This window comes from Podarcis cretensis (genome assembly GCF_951804945.1).
Source record: "Podarcis cretensis genome assembly, chromosome: 14".
Taxonomy (NCBI): Eukaryota; Metazoa; Chordata; class Lepidosauria; order Squamata; family Lacertidae; genus Podarcis; species Podarcis cretensis.
The window spans coordinates 48,944,266-48,960,376 of NC_137183.1; the positions used below are offsets into that span (position 1 = coordinate 48,944,266).

The window sequence follows — 16,111 nt, forward strand, 5'->3', positions numbered from 1 at the left end:
TTCAAGTGCATACTGGAAGTTTAGGTTTGTGCCATTAAAGTGAATTAAAGCATTCTGTTGCCCTGGCACTGTAAAAAAAAACTGGACTTTTTTTGGGGGGGGGGATGATGAGGAAATGCACTGAAAAGTGTGTAGGGGGCGGGATCATTAATGGAAGGTATATAACTGCCACATATGCAAGGTTTGAATTGTTATGTACTGAAGTTCTCACCCTGGGCCAGCAGGGGGATACTGTAGATAGTTTTCACTCAGGTCCACATATGCAAATAAGGAATTGAAAGTGACGTTCAGTGATTGGATAGTTACAGAAAGTTGTTACTGTTGCGTTGTAGTGGAGCTCTATATAAGCAGGCTGGCTGAACCCTTCAGTTCAGTTCTGTTCTGGCCTGTGAATAAACAAGAGCTGTTGGAAGAATCGCTGTGTCGTCTGATATGTTCACCCACAACTTAGCACAAATGAACTGTCCTCCACTGCCTTTGCCTGCCTGCTCACCTTTTGCTAACTTTTGTTTTCTGCATCCTGGGCACAGCTATGGAGATCAAGTGCTGCACTTCAAGGTACTGAGAGAAAAGAAAGGGAAGTACCATCTCTGGGACGAGAAGTTCGACTCCATCAATGAACTGGTGGATTTCTACAGAACTACCACCATCGCCAAGAAAGCGCAGATCTTCCTCAGGGATCATGCAGAAATGCAGGAGGTATGGGGCAGCGGAAACTCTCCAAATTGGGGGAGTGGGCATAAAAATGGCAAGGGCATTTCAATGGAAGCGAGCATAAAATAATGCACTTTGGAGCAAAACCTCCCTATCTTCACATATGCATGAGCAGGGCCTGAACTGGTGGTGGCTCTCCAGGAAAGAGATATTGACCTGGTGAGCATGTCAACTCGTAGAAAGGCAAGTAACACGATAGGGGTCATTAGAAAAGGGATTGATAATGAAACTGCCAATATCGTAATGCTGTTGTACAAATTTATGGCATAACCACACTTGGAACACGGTGTGCTGTTCATTGAGTCATAGAGTTGAAAAGGAACCAAGGGTCATCTAGTCCAACCCCCTGTAATGCAGGAATCTTTGTAAAGACTGCGGAGAGAATAATTGGGTGCACTCTTCCCACTTTGGATCAAATCTATGCTTCCAGGTGCCATAAGAAAGCTGCAGAGATAGTGCAGGATAGTGCACACCCTGGAAATGATCTCTTTCAGCTTCTGCCTTCTGGAAGAAGGTACAGGGTTATAAAGACTAGGACTAGCTGCCTGAGAAACAGTTTCTATCCAAATGTGATTTTGGTTTTAAACGCAGGGAGGAAAATCTTCTCCATCTCACCACATCATGTAAACAACACAACTGGCTTGACAGGTGGGCAAGACTAGCTCGTTTGTGTCAGCCAGGCATTTCTTCTCAGCTATCCTCTCATTCTCTTTTTCATGCAGCCCAAAAAGCCAAAATTCGTCCAGGCTCAGTTCAACTTCACAGCCAAAAGCCCATCCCAGCTGAGCTTCTGTCGAGGGGACGTCCTTGAGATCCTGGACTGCTCTGATCCCAACTGGTGGAAAGGGAGGATTGGCATGAAGACAGGCCTATTCCCCAGGAACTATGTCTTCCCACTGCGCATGTGACTCGCTTCACCTGCGTTCTCATTGGAGGCTTCTTCTAAAGCAGCCAATCAAAATCTCTCTGAATGGAAGTCCTGTGGAACATCTATGGAATGACTGCCCCACTTGGAACCTTTTTCAGAAGAGGACCAAAAAGTGGACCTCCCATGTGACAAGTGGTGGTCTAAGGGAGTGGCCTTCAACATTTCCTCGCCCACAACCAGGGATGTGGGAGAAACTTGATTTTGTTTGCATTCGAATGAGAAACCACCTGATTTGCGCTTCTTGAACCAATCTGCAAAGCGAAACACAGCTATCCTTGGAAATTCATGCTTCTTCCCATTTTGTGACTCAGTTGTTCAACCAACATATATAAAAGTGGGAAATGTGCTCTTCTTTGGTTTTTCTAAGATAAAGAGACAGAAGAACCACAGGGAAAATGCAGAATGACAATGCCATGTGGATGCCCTGTAATAAGTGAGTGAATGAAGGGTGGCAATCCCACACTAAACACTGACAGAGAAAGCACTCTTCCATCAGTCTGGTGCCAGTTGAATCATCACAGTTTCCCCTGAAGAATCCTGGGAATTGTAGTTTTACTGACATCTGTTCTGTAGCCTCGCCCTTAAACAGAACTAGAGTTCCCAACATTCCCTGGGAATGAAGAAATGACTGTGAAACCAATATCAAATTCCATTATTGTATGGGAGCATCCATGGCAATTCCCTCTCATTTCTTTTGCATTATATTTCTTCTTCGTCTGTCCCAGATTGTTGGATGATTCAAACAAGTTGGGTTTGTGTTAGCAAAACCCACTGGGGACGTTGGTAGGCCGGGAATAATGAACCCCTGAATCTAATCCAATGGATTGACCCAGAATTTGGGGACCCTGTTTCTGTCTGAGGATGGCGTTCCCTTGTGTGGGATCTTCCAGGGACCATACTTCAGTCCTGGATGGGTTCAGAAGCAAAAATGGAGAAATCAATGGATGCAAAATTTACCTTTGTACAGTCGGGTTCATTCCAGCCATGCAAAACCCAGAGGTTTTCCACGCTCTCCTCTCCATCCTGGGTAGCAAAAGGCATTATCACAGTTCAAGAATGCATGCAAACCAGTCAAAAATCACTCAAGAACATGCCCTGGGAGAGGGAACAGCTTAGGGAGGGTCTCAAAAGGCAGGCAGAGGGGCCAGAGGGTCACATTTACCACCTCCAAGCCTGAGCTTCCTCACCTCTGGCTTAGCCAGTCAAAGAGTTGACCTTTCACATACGTGCGGTTTCTAATGTGGGAACAGACGACTGGGTGGGGAATCCCTCTGAGCAAATCTCAGTTCCCTCTTTTCATTTGTTTGAAAACACATCCCCCGCCCCCCAAGAGCTTGTTTCATAAGCATCTTGTGACTAGGCATGCCTTATCTCAGAATGGTGTTCCCCCCCTCCCCATCCTGCTCTCTTAGGTCACCAACAGCCAAGGGCAACAGGAAGGAGGAATCTGATACACTTTGCAGCCAGGCAAACATTCTCCCACCTGCCTCCTTGACCCTCCCTCTATTTATAGACTCTTCACAAAGCCGGGTGTTTGCAGAGAACTCACCGAGCTTACTGCAAGGCACTGCATCTCAGTTTCTAGGGAGCATACAAGATAGAGTGCAAAGGTCCAGCTTTCTCGGTATAGTCCACTCTGGCAGAAACCTCGCAGGGAAGGAATTCAGCCCGAGGGCCACATTCCCTTCTGGACAACCTTCCAGGGGCCACATGTGGGTGGGGCCAGAGGTGAAAGTGGGCGGAGCGAGGAATGCACACCTTCCAACTTTTTCCAATGCAAAACCGGGATGTCTTCCAGGATGCCCTCTCAGGTGACGTGACCTGTGCCTTGCTCTCACCCCCCCCCCAAAAAAAAGCAATTTTGGGGGGAGGGGGGAGAGCACAGTGCACGAGTGAGTGGGATCATGATATCCAAAATGGCCACTGAGATCTTGCAAGAAAAAAATGGGATGTCTTGTTTTGTCCAGGACACTTGGAAGGAGGTGTAGCTGAGCAGAGGAATATTACCTAGAGTGGCCTGGGGTACTGTATTCGGGCCCAGGTTCTGCTCAGGTTTGGGCAATTGCATCGGCAGAGACTCCCTAGTCAAATCAGGAGAGCTAGAGGAAAAGCAGAGACCAGCTCCTTTTGTGGTGATTGGCATGTGCCCGCATTGTATACATCAGAAGGGGAACACTAGGTGAGAGGACCTCCAGCGACTCAAGAGTGTGATGTGGAGAGATTTATTGAACCGACGGCCACCCACAACCTCATTATACAAACTGGTTTTCGCTAGGCAATGATTTTGTGCGTGTGAGTGTACGACCTCGAGTTGGGTTTCGCATGTTAGCTACGGTTATGCTAATCATTTTGTATTCCTTTATGTGGTTTAATAAAGTAATTCAGGCTGTCAAGCAGGTGTTTCAGACAAATTTGGAGGCAAAAAGATGGATGCACAGCTCATTCCATGCCTGAGCAATGACTTGTCCCAACTGAGGAGCAAAAGGCAGAGAGTCAGCAGCTTCACTGGGCCAGAGCTAGACCTCATTGGTGCCCTGTATCACATGATACATGGGGTGCAATGCGGCCATTGGTGCCATGGTCCCGGAGAAGAACTCCTCAAAAGCAGAGTCCTCTGGCAATTGCAACTCTGTAGGAATAATGGAGACGCCAGGAGGTTGGATGTAGGTGAGCTGTGCAGGAGCACGCTGGCAAGCATGCTCCAAGCAAGCTGCCGGCTAGCTCTGCCGAGGCTCCTTTTATTAGCAGAAGTCAACAATTGGAAACAGTAGTGAAACCACCCTGAACCTAACGTATTTCCATCTAAGCACATTTCCAGCGTTAGCAAATACACGTGTCAGCAGGTGTTTCCCTAAAATGTTCCCCCCGATACTTGATTACATCTGCGTCCCCGGTCATGCTCCAGCCCAAGCGTTATGTCTAACAAACAAATTGTGAGAGGGCAAAAGGTCAGGGGGAAACCCCTGTTTTCTAGCCAAGAAGGCAAAAGGTCAGGGAGAGCAGGCATAGCACTCCTTGACATACTGTTGCATGTCTGGTGCGAGGTTTGCCTTCGCAAAGTGGAGCGTTACCTCTGCACAACTCCAACTCCATGTTCTGCCCCATCCTGCATGGGTCTTCAGACTCTGGGGTCCTGCTCCCCAGAGCCCCAAGGGGACAACTCTGCCACCAGACTCCACAAACCCTTGGGTGATCGAGAGAGCCCTGAGAGATCCCTATGGCTGAAAACCCCAGTACAGTGGTACCTCAGGTTACATACACTTCAGGTTACATACGCTTCAGGTTACACACTCAACTAACCCAGAAATAGTGCTTCAGGTTAAGAACTTTGCTTCAGGATAAGAACAGAAATCGGGCTCCGGCGGCGTGGCAGCAGCAGGAGGCCCAATTAGCTAAAGTGGTGCTTCAGGTTGAGAACAGTTTCAGGTTAAGAACGGACCTCTGAAACAAATTAAATACTTAACCTGAGGTACCACTGTACCTTCAAAAAAGGCAATGGTTGCAGAATAAAACACTGATTCTTTAACCGTCTGTGTGGCAGCACTGAGGAGATGGGCCCTTGAGTCAGTGACTACCTAGCCGTGATTTAAAATTCTGCCAACAGCTCTAGGACCTTGCTGAGACAACTTGGATGTTTGACCACCGCAGTGGTCCTAAACCGACACCTTGATATCTCTCTCCAAGGTGCTGATCCTTGCCTCGTCTTTACTTGGGCCAGCACCCTTCCTTCGTGATGCCGCAGGAGAAACCACACAATGCAAGGAGCCAATAGGATGCCTTCTGGGCTAGAAGCTGCAATACCACCCTGTGGCCATCTGCAGTGAAGGTGCTGCAGCAGTTTCCTCTGTTTGCCAGTGGGCCAGTGTCAAAAGAGAGTTGTGGTGAGTCTTCAGCTCAATTGCTCCGGAAGTAGCAAAACAAGATGGGGGTGTTCCTGTGCCGCTCTCATGCCTAGCCAGAAACGGCTACCATGCCCAACTACAAGTGCACCGTGGAACATGTAGAATGGCCAAGCTGAACTGAGTTCAGTATTTATGGGCTGTTTACAAATCAGGGCCTTTTTCTGCAAACTAAATCTGCCAGTTTATTTTTAATTATTTTCTAAGAAAGATTCTAGTCCCCTTGGTTGCAAAAAATAAAAAATAAATCTGCATATGCTAGCCCAAAGGTCCAGTGTCATCTCCAGTGGAGTACCTTATAAAATCCCAAAGTTTCCAATTTTGTGCATTAATTCCTGGAAGCTGCCTTCTACTGAGTCAGACCATTTGCTCATCTTAGCTCAGTACTGTACACACTGGCTGGCAGCAGCTCTCCAAGGTTTCAGATGGGGGGCATTCCCAGCCCTACCTGGTGATTGAACCTGAGATCTTCTGCATGCAAATCAGCCGCTCTACTCTACTGAGCAACAACTCTTCCTCTTGGTAGCTTAGCACAGCCCCATCAGTAGCTGAAATATAATATTTAAATAAAGCAATCCATTGGTATCAGAGAATACTTCCCATCTTCCACATACACACCAGTTCTCTCTTCCCCTCCCCACCCACCCCAAACTCCTTCCCGTCTTCTTTGAGGAACTTTCCAGAAGACACCCCTTAAGCAAAATAAGCATAGAAAAAGACATTGACACAGATCAGGAGAAGGGCGTTTGCACAGCAGATCCGAGCCCAGAAGCGGAACTCTGTCTTGCCTCCAGGGGGCTTCCCTGGGAGGGTTCCAGCCTTCATGACGCAGGGGACGCAGGCCTTTCCGTTGCCAAAGCAACTCCACGGGAGGCTTTCCGGGAGATCTGTGAGAAAGAGAGAGCAAAGGGTTTATTCATGGAAAACAAAACAAAAAAGGATTAGACAAAGTCCTAGAGCAGGGATGGGGAACCTAAAGCAGCAAGAGCTGGTGCCCATGGAAACTTGTGGGGTGGAAGACAGGAAGCCCAAGAGTAAGGGCAGCCAAAGCCAATGATAGTCAAAGTCAACTAATTCCAGTTTTGTCCCCATCCTCCTCCTCTTCCTTTCTGAGTTCCTCATGGGCAGCACTGAGTCTAAGGTGGAGGAGGCTGACAGCCAGGTAGGGCTGGCTGATGGCAGACTGAGGTTGGTGGGACATTGTCCCCTTCGCCCTCATGCAGGGCTGGCCCACGCATGAGGCAAGGTGAGACAGCCACCTTAGGCAGCAGGATCCACCGGGGCAGCAGATTCCGATGTAGATCTCCATTCCCCACTTCTTTCTGATATAGATCTTGACCCGCCCCTTCTTCCCTAGCAGGGAGGAGGGTCGCCATTTTGTGGTGTGCCTCAGGTGCCAAAATGTATTGGGCTGGCCATAAAGGGTCAGCGCCCACTGACCTAGAGCCCTTCCGATGGGGCTGGGCTCCCATCATCCCTTGACCATTATTGGCCATGCTGGCTGGATCTAACGGCAGTTAGGAACCCAACAACTTCTCAATGGTTCCTCAGTTCTGTCCATTTGGTAGCCAAATTTCCACTGCCGGCTTAGAAGCTGCATTCTAGTCATATGAAGAATTATAAAATGTACAGTGTTATAAATCTTAACCTAATTTTTCGCTACCCATGGAGGTTGCGCACATGGGTACTAATGGCTGTTCTGTGATTCCGTATCAAGTTTTTAATTTTAATTGGGAGTTTGACATCTTGTATATTGTGAAGTCCTTTGGCTACGTTCAGTAAAGTTGACGGACTGATCGCAGGATATTTCAGCACCCGCCGTTCACATGAAACCACATATTCCAATGGGCTTTTCTTTTCCCTGCCCGTCTGAGAGAGGATGTCGTTCAAATCGTGCCTGAGGCCTACCATCGTTCTGTGTGCTGGAAAAGCCGTCCTCAGGCAGCGATTTGGGGTTGGGCAGTTGGGGAGGAAAGGGCTCCTCCTCACGAAGAGTCCACCAAGTCACAAACTTTACCTGCAAATATAAAAAAGGAGGGGGGAACCCAATGAATTACAAGCAGAGAAAGTTGCATTTGCTTATGAGCGTCATTACCATTGTCAGCCAAAGCATGACGTTGTGAGGTAAAATGTGCCGCTGACAGGAAAGCAACACTCCTGACAGAAAAATAAGGGATATATTCACTTGGCAGAGATATTGGAGAGGAACAATGGGTGAAATTTGCACCTTCCATCCTTCAGTGTACAGGAAAAAGAGTTTGACTCTGAGGGAAGTAGCGCACCCAGCCGAAGTTCTGGAAGGTTCCGCGGCTGCCCTGAACGCAGGCAATTCCCAGTTTGAGGCCACAGATAAGGCCCAAGAAACTCTAGAGTTTCACTCAAATTATCGGTGGAAGAAATTTAAAGGTTACTTACAGAAACATTGTAAAATTAAGGAATGTTAGAAGGATGCTGGAATGAAGTCATGTGGTTTTAGCAGAAATGTTATAAAGGATTAAGTAAAAATGGATTGTTAATTGGTAAAAGAAGAGAATGTAAAATTACAGTATATTAAGATAAATTATTAGGATAAAAACAAAGATGGAAAGGATTTGCTGAAATACCTAACTAATTAGAATACAAAAAAGGGAGGTGTGAAGAGGTCAAGGAAACAAGCAAATGAAAGATAAGTTATGGGAAGGTTTGATTTGTTGTTTTTTTCCCAATTGTTTGTATTTCTCTGTTTTGTTTTGTTTTCTCTTTTGTTTGTTTTTACTTATTGTGATGTATTGTCTTGTTTTTTGCTTAATTTGGTGTTTTCTCTTTTTTCCTTTTGTGACCTTTAAAACTTTAATAAATATTATTTTAAAAAAAAGAGTTTCGCTCAAATTACGTGAAAATTTACAGTTCCAAGTTTTCTGTGTCAGTTAATTTCAATGTCTCTGTTCTGAGTATGTCTAATATTGGATGAAGCCCCTACACTCTGGTGGTAGCTTGTGGACAGAATTATTGTTGTTGTTGTTGTTGTTGTTGTTGTTGTTGTTGTTATTATTATTATTATTATTGACATGCCTTTTGCATAAGTCTCAAGGCAGTGTAGTCATTAGAGTAAAAACAACTATGATAGGGTTTTTTAAAAATAAATAAATAAACTCATACAGAAAACAACTAAAGGTGGTCTTTAATTTATTCCATTTAATTTCATTTATTTCATTACTTTATTTCATTTAAACAGATTTGTAAATCTGCTAACACTTTAAAATCTTTTTTACACTTCGTACAAAAATAAAATCTCAAACTCGTGTGTGACATAAAAAAAAATAAACAATTTTATTCAAACAAAAATGGGTGATAAAACGAAACTGCTAAATGGACAAGCCTACCGAGATGCTTAGAAAATTGAGGCAAATCTAATCCGTTTCGGTATTTTAACTTTTGTGTGTTTTAAAGTAGGGTAGTGATTTCCCCACCCCCTTTGATTTAATTGTTTTATCTTTTTGTAAACTGCTTGGAGGTTGTTGGGTTGTTTTTACCATTAGGCGGTATATATACATTTTATGAAATAAATATTTAACCAACAAAAGAAACAAAACAGATAAAATAAAACGAGGAATTCGGGGGATTTTAATGATTTTTTTCCTCACATATATATATATAGAGAGAGAGAGAGAGAGAGAGAGAGAGAGAGTCCAATATTATGGGTCAGAGAAACTCCTGTAATATCAGACCCTCCCAAATGCAAATTAACAGTCAAGATGCAAAACGAACCCTAACAGGAAGGCCTATTCTACTGACTCCTGACCCCGCCCCCCATTTTGATGTTTCTGCTCGTGCCAACCTCCTGCCCTGAACCCTGTCAGAGGTGTCTTCTTGGCACCACCTTCCAGGTGCAGAGAGATCCAGGCAACGCCCACCGTGTTTTCTCGTGCCACCCAACCGTCCGTTCTCTCTGGGCACACATCACAACAAACCACTCCGCTCGGCATGTCCCAATACGTCTGAGAGGGCCCTGGTGCCAAGGAAAGGCAATCTTCCATAGCTAGGGGTGGTGGTTAGGTGGCACAAGCATGGCTCGGCCTCTCTGGGTGGAGTGGAAAAGACTTACCGTATTTTTCGCACCATAGGACACACTTTTCCCCTCCTAAAAAAGCAAGGGAAAATGTGTGTGCGTCCTATGGAGCGAATGCAGGGGGGAGGCAGGCGGGAAAAGCCCCCAAGAGCCGCACACAAGCTCCGTGCGTCTCTTGCAAGCTTTTCCCCAGGAGGGAGAAGGGACTGGCTGGCCGCATCAGTCCCTTCTCCCACCTCCCAGAAAAGCCAGGAGAAGCCGCGATCTCTTTAAAGGGGTTGCGCGGCTTCTGCGGGCTTTTGGGAGAGGTGAGGGAATCCCCCCACCTCCCAGGAAAGCCCTGCACAGTGTCTCCCGGCAAGGAGAGGCTGCGCGGGGCTAAAGAGGAAGCCAAAACAGCAAGCGGGATCCATCCTGCTCGCTGCCTTGGCTTGTTCCATAGCTGTGCGCAACCCCTCTGGCAAGGAGAGGCTGCATGGGGCTATGGCTTCTTTAGCCCTGCGCAGCGTCTTCCGGCAAGGAGAGGTTTCGCGGGGCTAAAGAGGAAGCCAAAACAGCGAGCGGGATCCATCCTGCTCACTGCCTTGGCTTGTGCCATAGCCGAGCGCAACCCCTCCGGCAGGGAGAGGTTGTGCGCAGCCTGTACGCTGCTCTTTGGGGCTGGGGGGGGGGAAAGATTTTTTTTCTTGATTTCCCCCTCTAAAAACTGGGTGTGCCCTATGGTCCGGTGCGCCCTATGGTGCGAAAAATACGGTATTTATTTCTTTCTGTTCCTTCAAAGGTGGTTTTACAGAAAGCATTCTGCCTCGGGCAATTGCTTCGATCAGAAGCAAAGGGAGCAATCGGTTTGGGCCTGTGTCACTATCAGGGCAAGGAAATCCTATCGAGTGTCAATGCTAGGCAGCCATTTTTCCTTGCCAATGCAAAATGGGTGATCTTTGTTTTAAAAAGCTTGTTCCTCTCCCCCTGTTCCAGAAAGAAATGAGGCTTTTATTTCTGAGGGCAAAAACAGTGAGTTTTACCCTTCCGGTGAATTTCAGCTGATTACATTTCGTACACGGCATTTCCTATTGTAAGGTGCTCGGAAACTACAGTGTTCAGGCGGTACCTAAGCTATGAAAACACATTTAAATAATTGTCATTTAATTAATAATATGAATTATTAAAATAAAATTTGCGGAAGGGCCGTGACTCAGCCGAAGAGCACCTGCTACTTATCTCCTCGGATGCCATCATTGCTCTGTCACATGGAGGGTGGAGCAAACTTATTTTCTCCTGCTCCGGAGGGTAGGAAATGGATTCAGGTTACAAGAAAGGAGAGGTTCCGACATAACGTCAGGAAGAACTTTCTGACCGGAAGAGCTGTTCAACATTGAAGCAGTCTCCCTCGGGAGGTCTCCTGCCTTGGAGGTTTTTAAGCAGAGGTTGGATGGCCATCTGTCATGGATGCTTTAGCTGAGATTCCTGCTTTCCAGGGGGGTGTACCCCTCAGGGTACCTTCCAAATAGAGTGGACGCTCAGGTTGCGAACGTGATCTGTGCAAGATGCACATTCGTTTTTGTTTTGTTTTTATAGTAATATTTATTGAAATTTCAAAAAAGTTACAAAGGTAAGGGGGGGGGGAAAGTAAAAAGAAAAATACAAAATACAGAAAAATTAAACACAATTAAAAATAAATCCATCATTCCATAACTTATCTTTCATTTACTTGTTTCGCTGACCTCCCCACACCTCCCTTTTTTGTATTCCAGTTCGATTGATTAACTCAGCAAATCCTTTCCCTCTTTATTTTTATCTTAATCCCTTATCTTAATATGTTATAACTTTACTTTCTCGCCTATTAAAAATCCATTTTCACCTACTCCTTTCTAGCGTTACTGCTAAGAACCCCTTGACTTCATTCCGACATCATTCTAACATTCATTGATTTTACAATACTTCTGTAAATAGTCTTTAAATTTCTTCCGCAAGATGCACATTCGTAACCCGCAGTGGCACGTCTGCGCATGTGTGGGTTGCAATTTGGCGCTTCTGCACATGCACAAAGCGTGATTTAGCGCTTCGGCACATGCGCGACCGCCGAAACCCGGAAGTAACCCGTTCTGATACTTCCGGGTTTCAGCGGGTCTGTAACCCCCAAAAAACACAAACTGAAGCATCTGTAACCCAAGGTATGACTGTATACAGTTGTGTGATTCTCTTCCTTCTCCTCCTCTACACCACTGGGGCAGCTCGGCTCACCTGCTTACAAGCTCTACTCACCTGGGATTCGGCGGGGGGCTTAGTCAGCAAGCTGATGCCCGCCACCACCATGGCAGTCAGCAGGAAGAGGAGGGTGGCGAAGTGAAGATAGTGGAGGTCCTTCACGAGGGAAGGGCGCCTGTCCGGGACACCACACCGGGGTGTGGGGTGCGCAAACTCCAAGGCCATCCGGCTCAGGCCAATGACCAGTCCCACCATCAGGCCCCAGAAAGCCCCCTGCAGATAAAGACAGGGCCCAAAAGACTGAAATTCTAATCTCCTTGGTCGAGGCCTCTGGAGAAAGGAGGTAAATTTGGGGAGAAGGAACCAGGAACAAGGAGCAAGTTATTTTCTTTTCTTTTAATGCCAGGCTTAACCACCTTCTTCCCTCACCGTACTGAAGTTGTGATTGACTCCTGCTCTTGCCCTTCAGGCTTCAACCAGACTTATTTAATTAATTTTATTCATTTCCTGCTCTTCAACAGGTTCCCCAGGGTGGCTAAGGAAAAGAAAGCAAACTAAAATTCCCAATGGAAACAGTTAAAATGAGAGCCGCTTATATCCCACAATATAAAAGCGCAATTAGAAGCCTGAGCCTCAAACCACTTCCATGCAGGATAAACATAACATCAACATTCACACATGCATGTAACTCAACCCAACAGAACACAGATTGCATCCACATATCCACAAATAATGCTCTACAACATAGTGACACATGCAAACATGCAGGACACACTACACAACAGAATGCCATGTTTGCGTATCAGATGATAACGCCACATCCACAGAACAAAACACCACACCAACATAAGATAACGTAACACCACAATCACAAAGCATCACAGGACATCCACACAAAGGGCCTTCTTGGGGGTCGCGCCCTCCCTGTGGAACGCCCTCCCTTCAGATGTGAAGGAAATAAGCAGCTATCTTCTCTTTAAAAGACATCTGAAGGCAGCCCTGTTTAGGGAAGTTTTTAACATTTAATGCTGTATTGTTTTTAACACTTGATTGGAAGCCGCCCAGAGTGGCTGGGGAAACTCAGCCAGATGGGCGGGATATAAATAAATTATTATTATTATTATTATTATTATTATTATTATTATTATTAACATCATAGGACCACAGCCACACATTCAGTTAAAGTGGTATAAAGCCCATGTATACATTTGTAGCAGAGACCTACAGTTTACAAACAGGTGCGGCTTTCACAAAAGGAAAACAAACGATCACAATGCAAATTTGGGTGATTCACATTGCACATATTATCATGGGGTTTTCCCATTTTGAGACAGACTTGTAAGGGATAGGAAAAAAGCAGAGGGTAGGAAACAATGAGGCAAGGGTAGACGCTGGTGGGTTAGTCCCCTGACCTTAAAAAATGCACCTGTTCTACTATGGGCAACATTGCATACCCACAACATTGCATATCCACCCACCAGTTCCTGGATTTATGTTTTAAATAGTGCTTCTCTCTTTTTTTAAAAAAAATAATATAACGAGGATAGCCCACGGCTCAGATTCTCTCTTTGGCAGATTCTCTCCACTTAAGGGGCATCTCAAGTTGCAGGGCTAGGAAAGACTGATGCTTAGGGGCAGAACATCTGCCTTGCACACAGAAGATCTCATGTTCAATCCCTGATAACTCCAGGTGGGAATGGGACAAACTCAAACCCTAGATGAACACTGCCATTCTGTGCAGACATTGCTGAGAGATGGCTCAACAGTCTGACTGAGCTTAAAGCAACTTTCAATGTCCCCCCTTAAGTCATTTATTAAAAACGTATACTATATCTTACTATATAATAATATTGCAAGGAAAAAGTCATCACGCTGCAGTTCACCTGGTCAACAGTAGGGGGCCATGCGAGCAAGGCCGGCGGTGGGAGTGAGCAAAGAAGCAGGCTGGCAGGTGGTCCAGATTGGGGCTTCCCGTTCACCCTGTTGTTATGGCCACCGCCACCCACTTGCTTGCTCTCAGGCACAGCAGAGCAAGGCAAGCCCAGCGTCAGAGGGGGCGAGTGGTCTGGCTGAGCGAGAAAGCGAATGGGCAGGTGGTCCGGCAGAGTAAGCAACTAGGGAGGCAACTAGCTGGGTGGGCCTGGCAGGTCTTTGCATGCTCCTAGTACTCCATCAGTGTCAAAATGAAGCATGCATTTCAAAATGCATGTTTGCCAGCTGCAGTGCGGAGCACAAGGGAGAAAGGCCCTTTCCTCTTCTTTCCCCTCTCCTCCACAAGTGGTAGAAACAGCGGCAGTGGGGGGCGGGTTGTGTTTGGGGCAAGCTGTTGGCAGAGGGAGTTTGGAGTGAATTGTTGGGGGAGTTTGGGCTGAGCTGTGGGCATAGCTGTCAACCTTCTGTTTATCGCAGGAAATTCCCTTATTCCAGCACCGTTTCCCGCTGCTATCCCGGATTGTTAGATATCCCGTAGACTGTCCCCGGGACAGGGGATGCTGCTGATCCCTTATTTTCAAGGCTGCTGATCCCTTATTTTCAAATCTGAAAGTTGACAGCTATGGCTGTGGGGAGTAGGGTGGGAATGGTAGGGAGGTGGGGATGGGCTACTGAAGGAGCTGTGAGTGGGGAGTCAAGGAAGAGGATAGGGGCGGCTAGGGTGTAGGGAGTTTGGTGGACCGGCAAGATGGCTCATGATGGATAGCTCAGTCAGTAGAGCATGAGCCTCTTGATCTCAGGGTCGTGGGTTCAAGCCCCATGCTTGGCAAAAGATTACTGCATTGCAGGGGGTTCGACACAATGACCCTCATGGTCCCTTCCAACTCTACAATTCTATGATTCCAAGGGGTTGGCAAAGCAAAGTGTGCAAGGGCAGCAGTCTCTAGTTTATATACCCCCCGTTGTTCAGCCCAAACACTGAGGTCCAGCTCCGAGTATCTTCTGGCGATTCCCTCACTGCAAGAAGTGAGGTTACAGGGAGCCAGGCAGATGGCCTTCTTCGTGGTGGCACCCGCCCTCTCATCAGATGCCAAGGAAATAAACAACTATTGGGCTTTTAGAAGGCAGCCCCGTACAGGGAAGTTTTTAACGTTTGAGGTTTTTTTGTGTTTTTAATATTTTGTTGGGAGCCGCCCAGGGGAACCCAGTCCGATGGGCGGAATATAAATAATAACAATGTTGTTATCATTATCTACTATTATATATGAGCGTACCTGTTCATTGGCTCGCTTCCAGAAAACGGCCAAGAGGAAGACAGCTGTGACGGGTGGGGCAAGGTAGCTAGTGACAGATTGGATGTAGATGTAGAGCTGTCCGCTGTTGGAGCTCTGCAGGATTGGGATCCAAACCACGCTGACAGCAACTAGGACAATAGTAACTATCCTGCAAGGTTAGCAATTAAAAAAATAAACCACAAGTGAAACATCATCATCATCATCATCTAAAGAGTGGGTTTTCTGGGGGAAAACAGCAAGGCAAAGGCAAAACCTCTCAGATTTGTGGCTAGAATGCATGGGAAAAGCAGAAATGTGGACAAGCTCCATGAGGACTTCTTATGTTCTAGGTTACAGGAAAAGCACCTTATCCAAAGGCCACCAGAACCCTGGAGGGGCAAGTGAGGTCTTGTTCACACAAATACCGAGCAAATGGCAGTCCAGGCCACGGCGTTTCAAAAACCCTGCCTGTGTCAAAGAAGTCATGCGCAACAGAGGCTGTGTGCAAGACTTCATTTTCTCCATGCACGGGAAAGTATCAGCCACCCACACCCTGAGAGGGTCATTGACGCAAGACATAAAATAAGGGAGGGTTTTGCAAGCAAACAAAATCGAATGCTCCTCAATTGCACCGCAGGCCGGTCTAATCTGTGCATTTTATGCATATCTGGAAGCGGTCCAGTGTCCATGCGGGGTTATATTGCCTTTGCAGGTAACCGAGAAAGGAACTGAGATGAAAAACTTGTTCCCGTGGGCTGGGCTTCACTCAGCATCTCGACTGACGCAACCAGATTTTGCAGCAGACAGGAATGGTGGGATCTGCAATGTGGGATTACTGCAGGTTTGCCAACGAGTCCTACCAAGGGGCCCAAAGAGCTTATGGGAAGCCAACACGAAAGGAGTTGGCAGACACTGAGACACATGCAATGCCTTGCAAAAGCAAACCTTTGCAAGCGTCAGGGTAATAGGGGATCATATAAGGGGAAACAGGTCTCAGCCTGTTGCGCTTGTGTGTTGCTTTTCGAAAACCGTTTATTTACACCCGAGGCCACAGATGATTTGCTTAATTAAATAAAGAATCCCTGTGCAGTTATTATGTAAATAAAGAAAC

The 16,111-nt window shown here is 46.5% G+C and overlaps 2 protein-coding genes across 4 annotated transcripts in view; one reads left to right on the plus strand and one right to left on the minus strand.

The window, feature by feature from the left end:
- Positions 1-4,035, plus strand: part of GRAP (GRB2 related adaptor protein) — a 30,421-nt gene extending 26,386 nt beyond the window's left edge. For all 3 annotated transcript variants that reach the window (XM_079954025.1, XM_079954026.1, XM_079954027.1), the window contains 2 exons: positions 531-699; positions 1,437-4,035. In XM_079954025.1, coding sequence (XP_079810151.1) covers positions 531-699; positions 1,437-1,622 — 355 coding nt within the window. In that variant the 3' untranslated portion in view covers positions 1,623-4,035. The remainder of the gene's footprint in view (positions 1-530; positions 700-1,436) is intronic.
- A 1,701-nt stretch (positions 4,036-5,736) lies between these two features.
- The window catches only part of SLC5A10 (solute carrier family 5 member 10), a 102,877-nt gene continuing 92,502 nt past the window's right edge, over positions 5,737-16,111 (minus strand). Inside the window, exons 12-15 of the mRNA XM_079953817.1 lie at positions 15,001-15,169; positions 11,852-12,067; positions 7,450-7,558; positions 5,737-6,428 (exon numbers count right to left, since the gene is read on the minus strand). Of these exons, the coding sequence (XP_079809943.1) occupies positions 6,235-6,428; positions 7,450-7,558; positions 11,852-12,067; positions 15,001-15,169 (688 nt within the window). The 3' untranslated portion in view covers positions 5,737-6,234. The remainder of the gene's footprint in view (positions 6,429-7,449; positions 7,559-11,851; positions 12,068-15,000; positions 15,170-16,111) is intronic.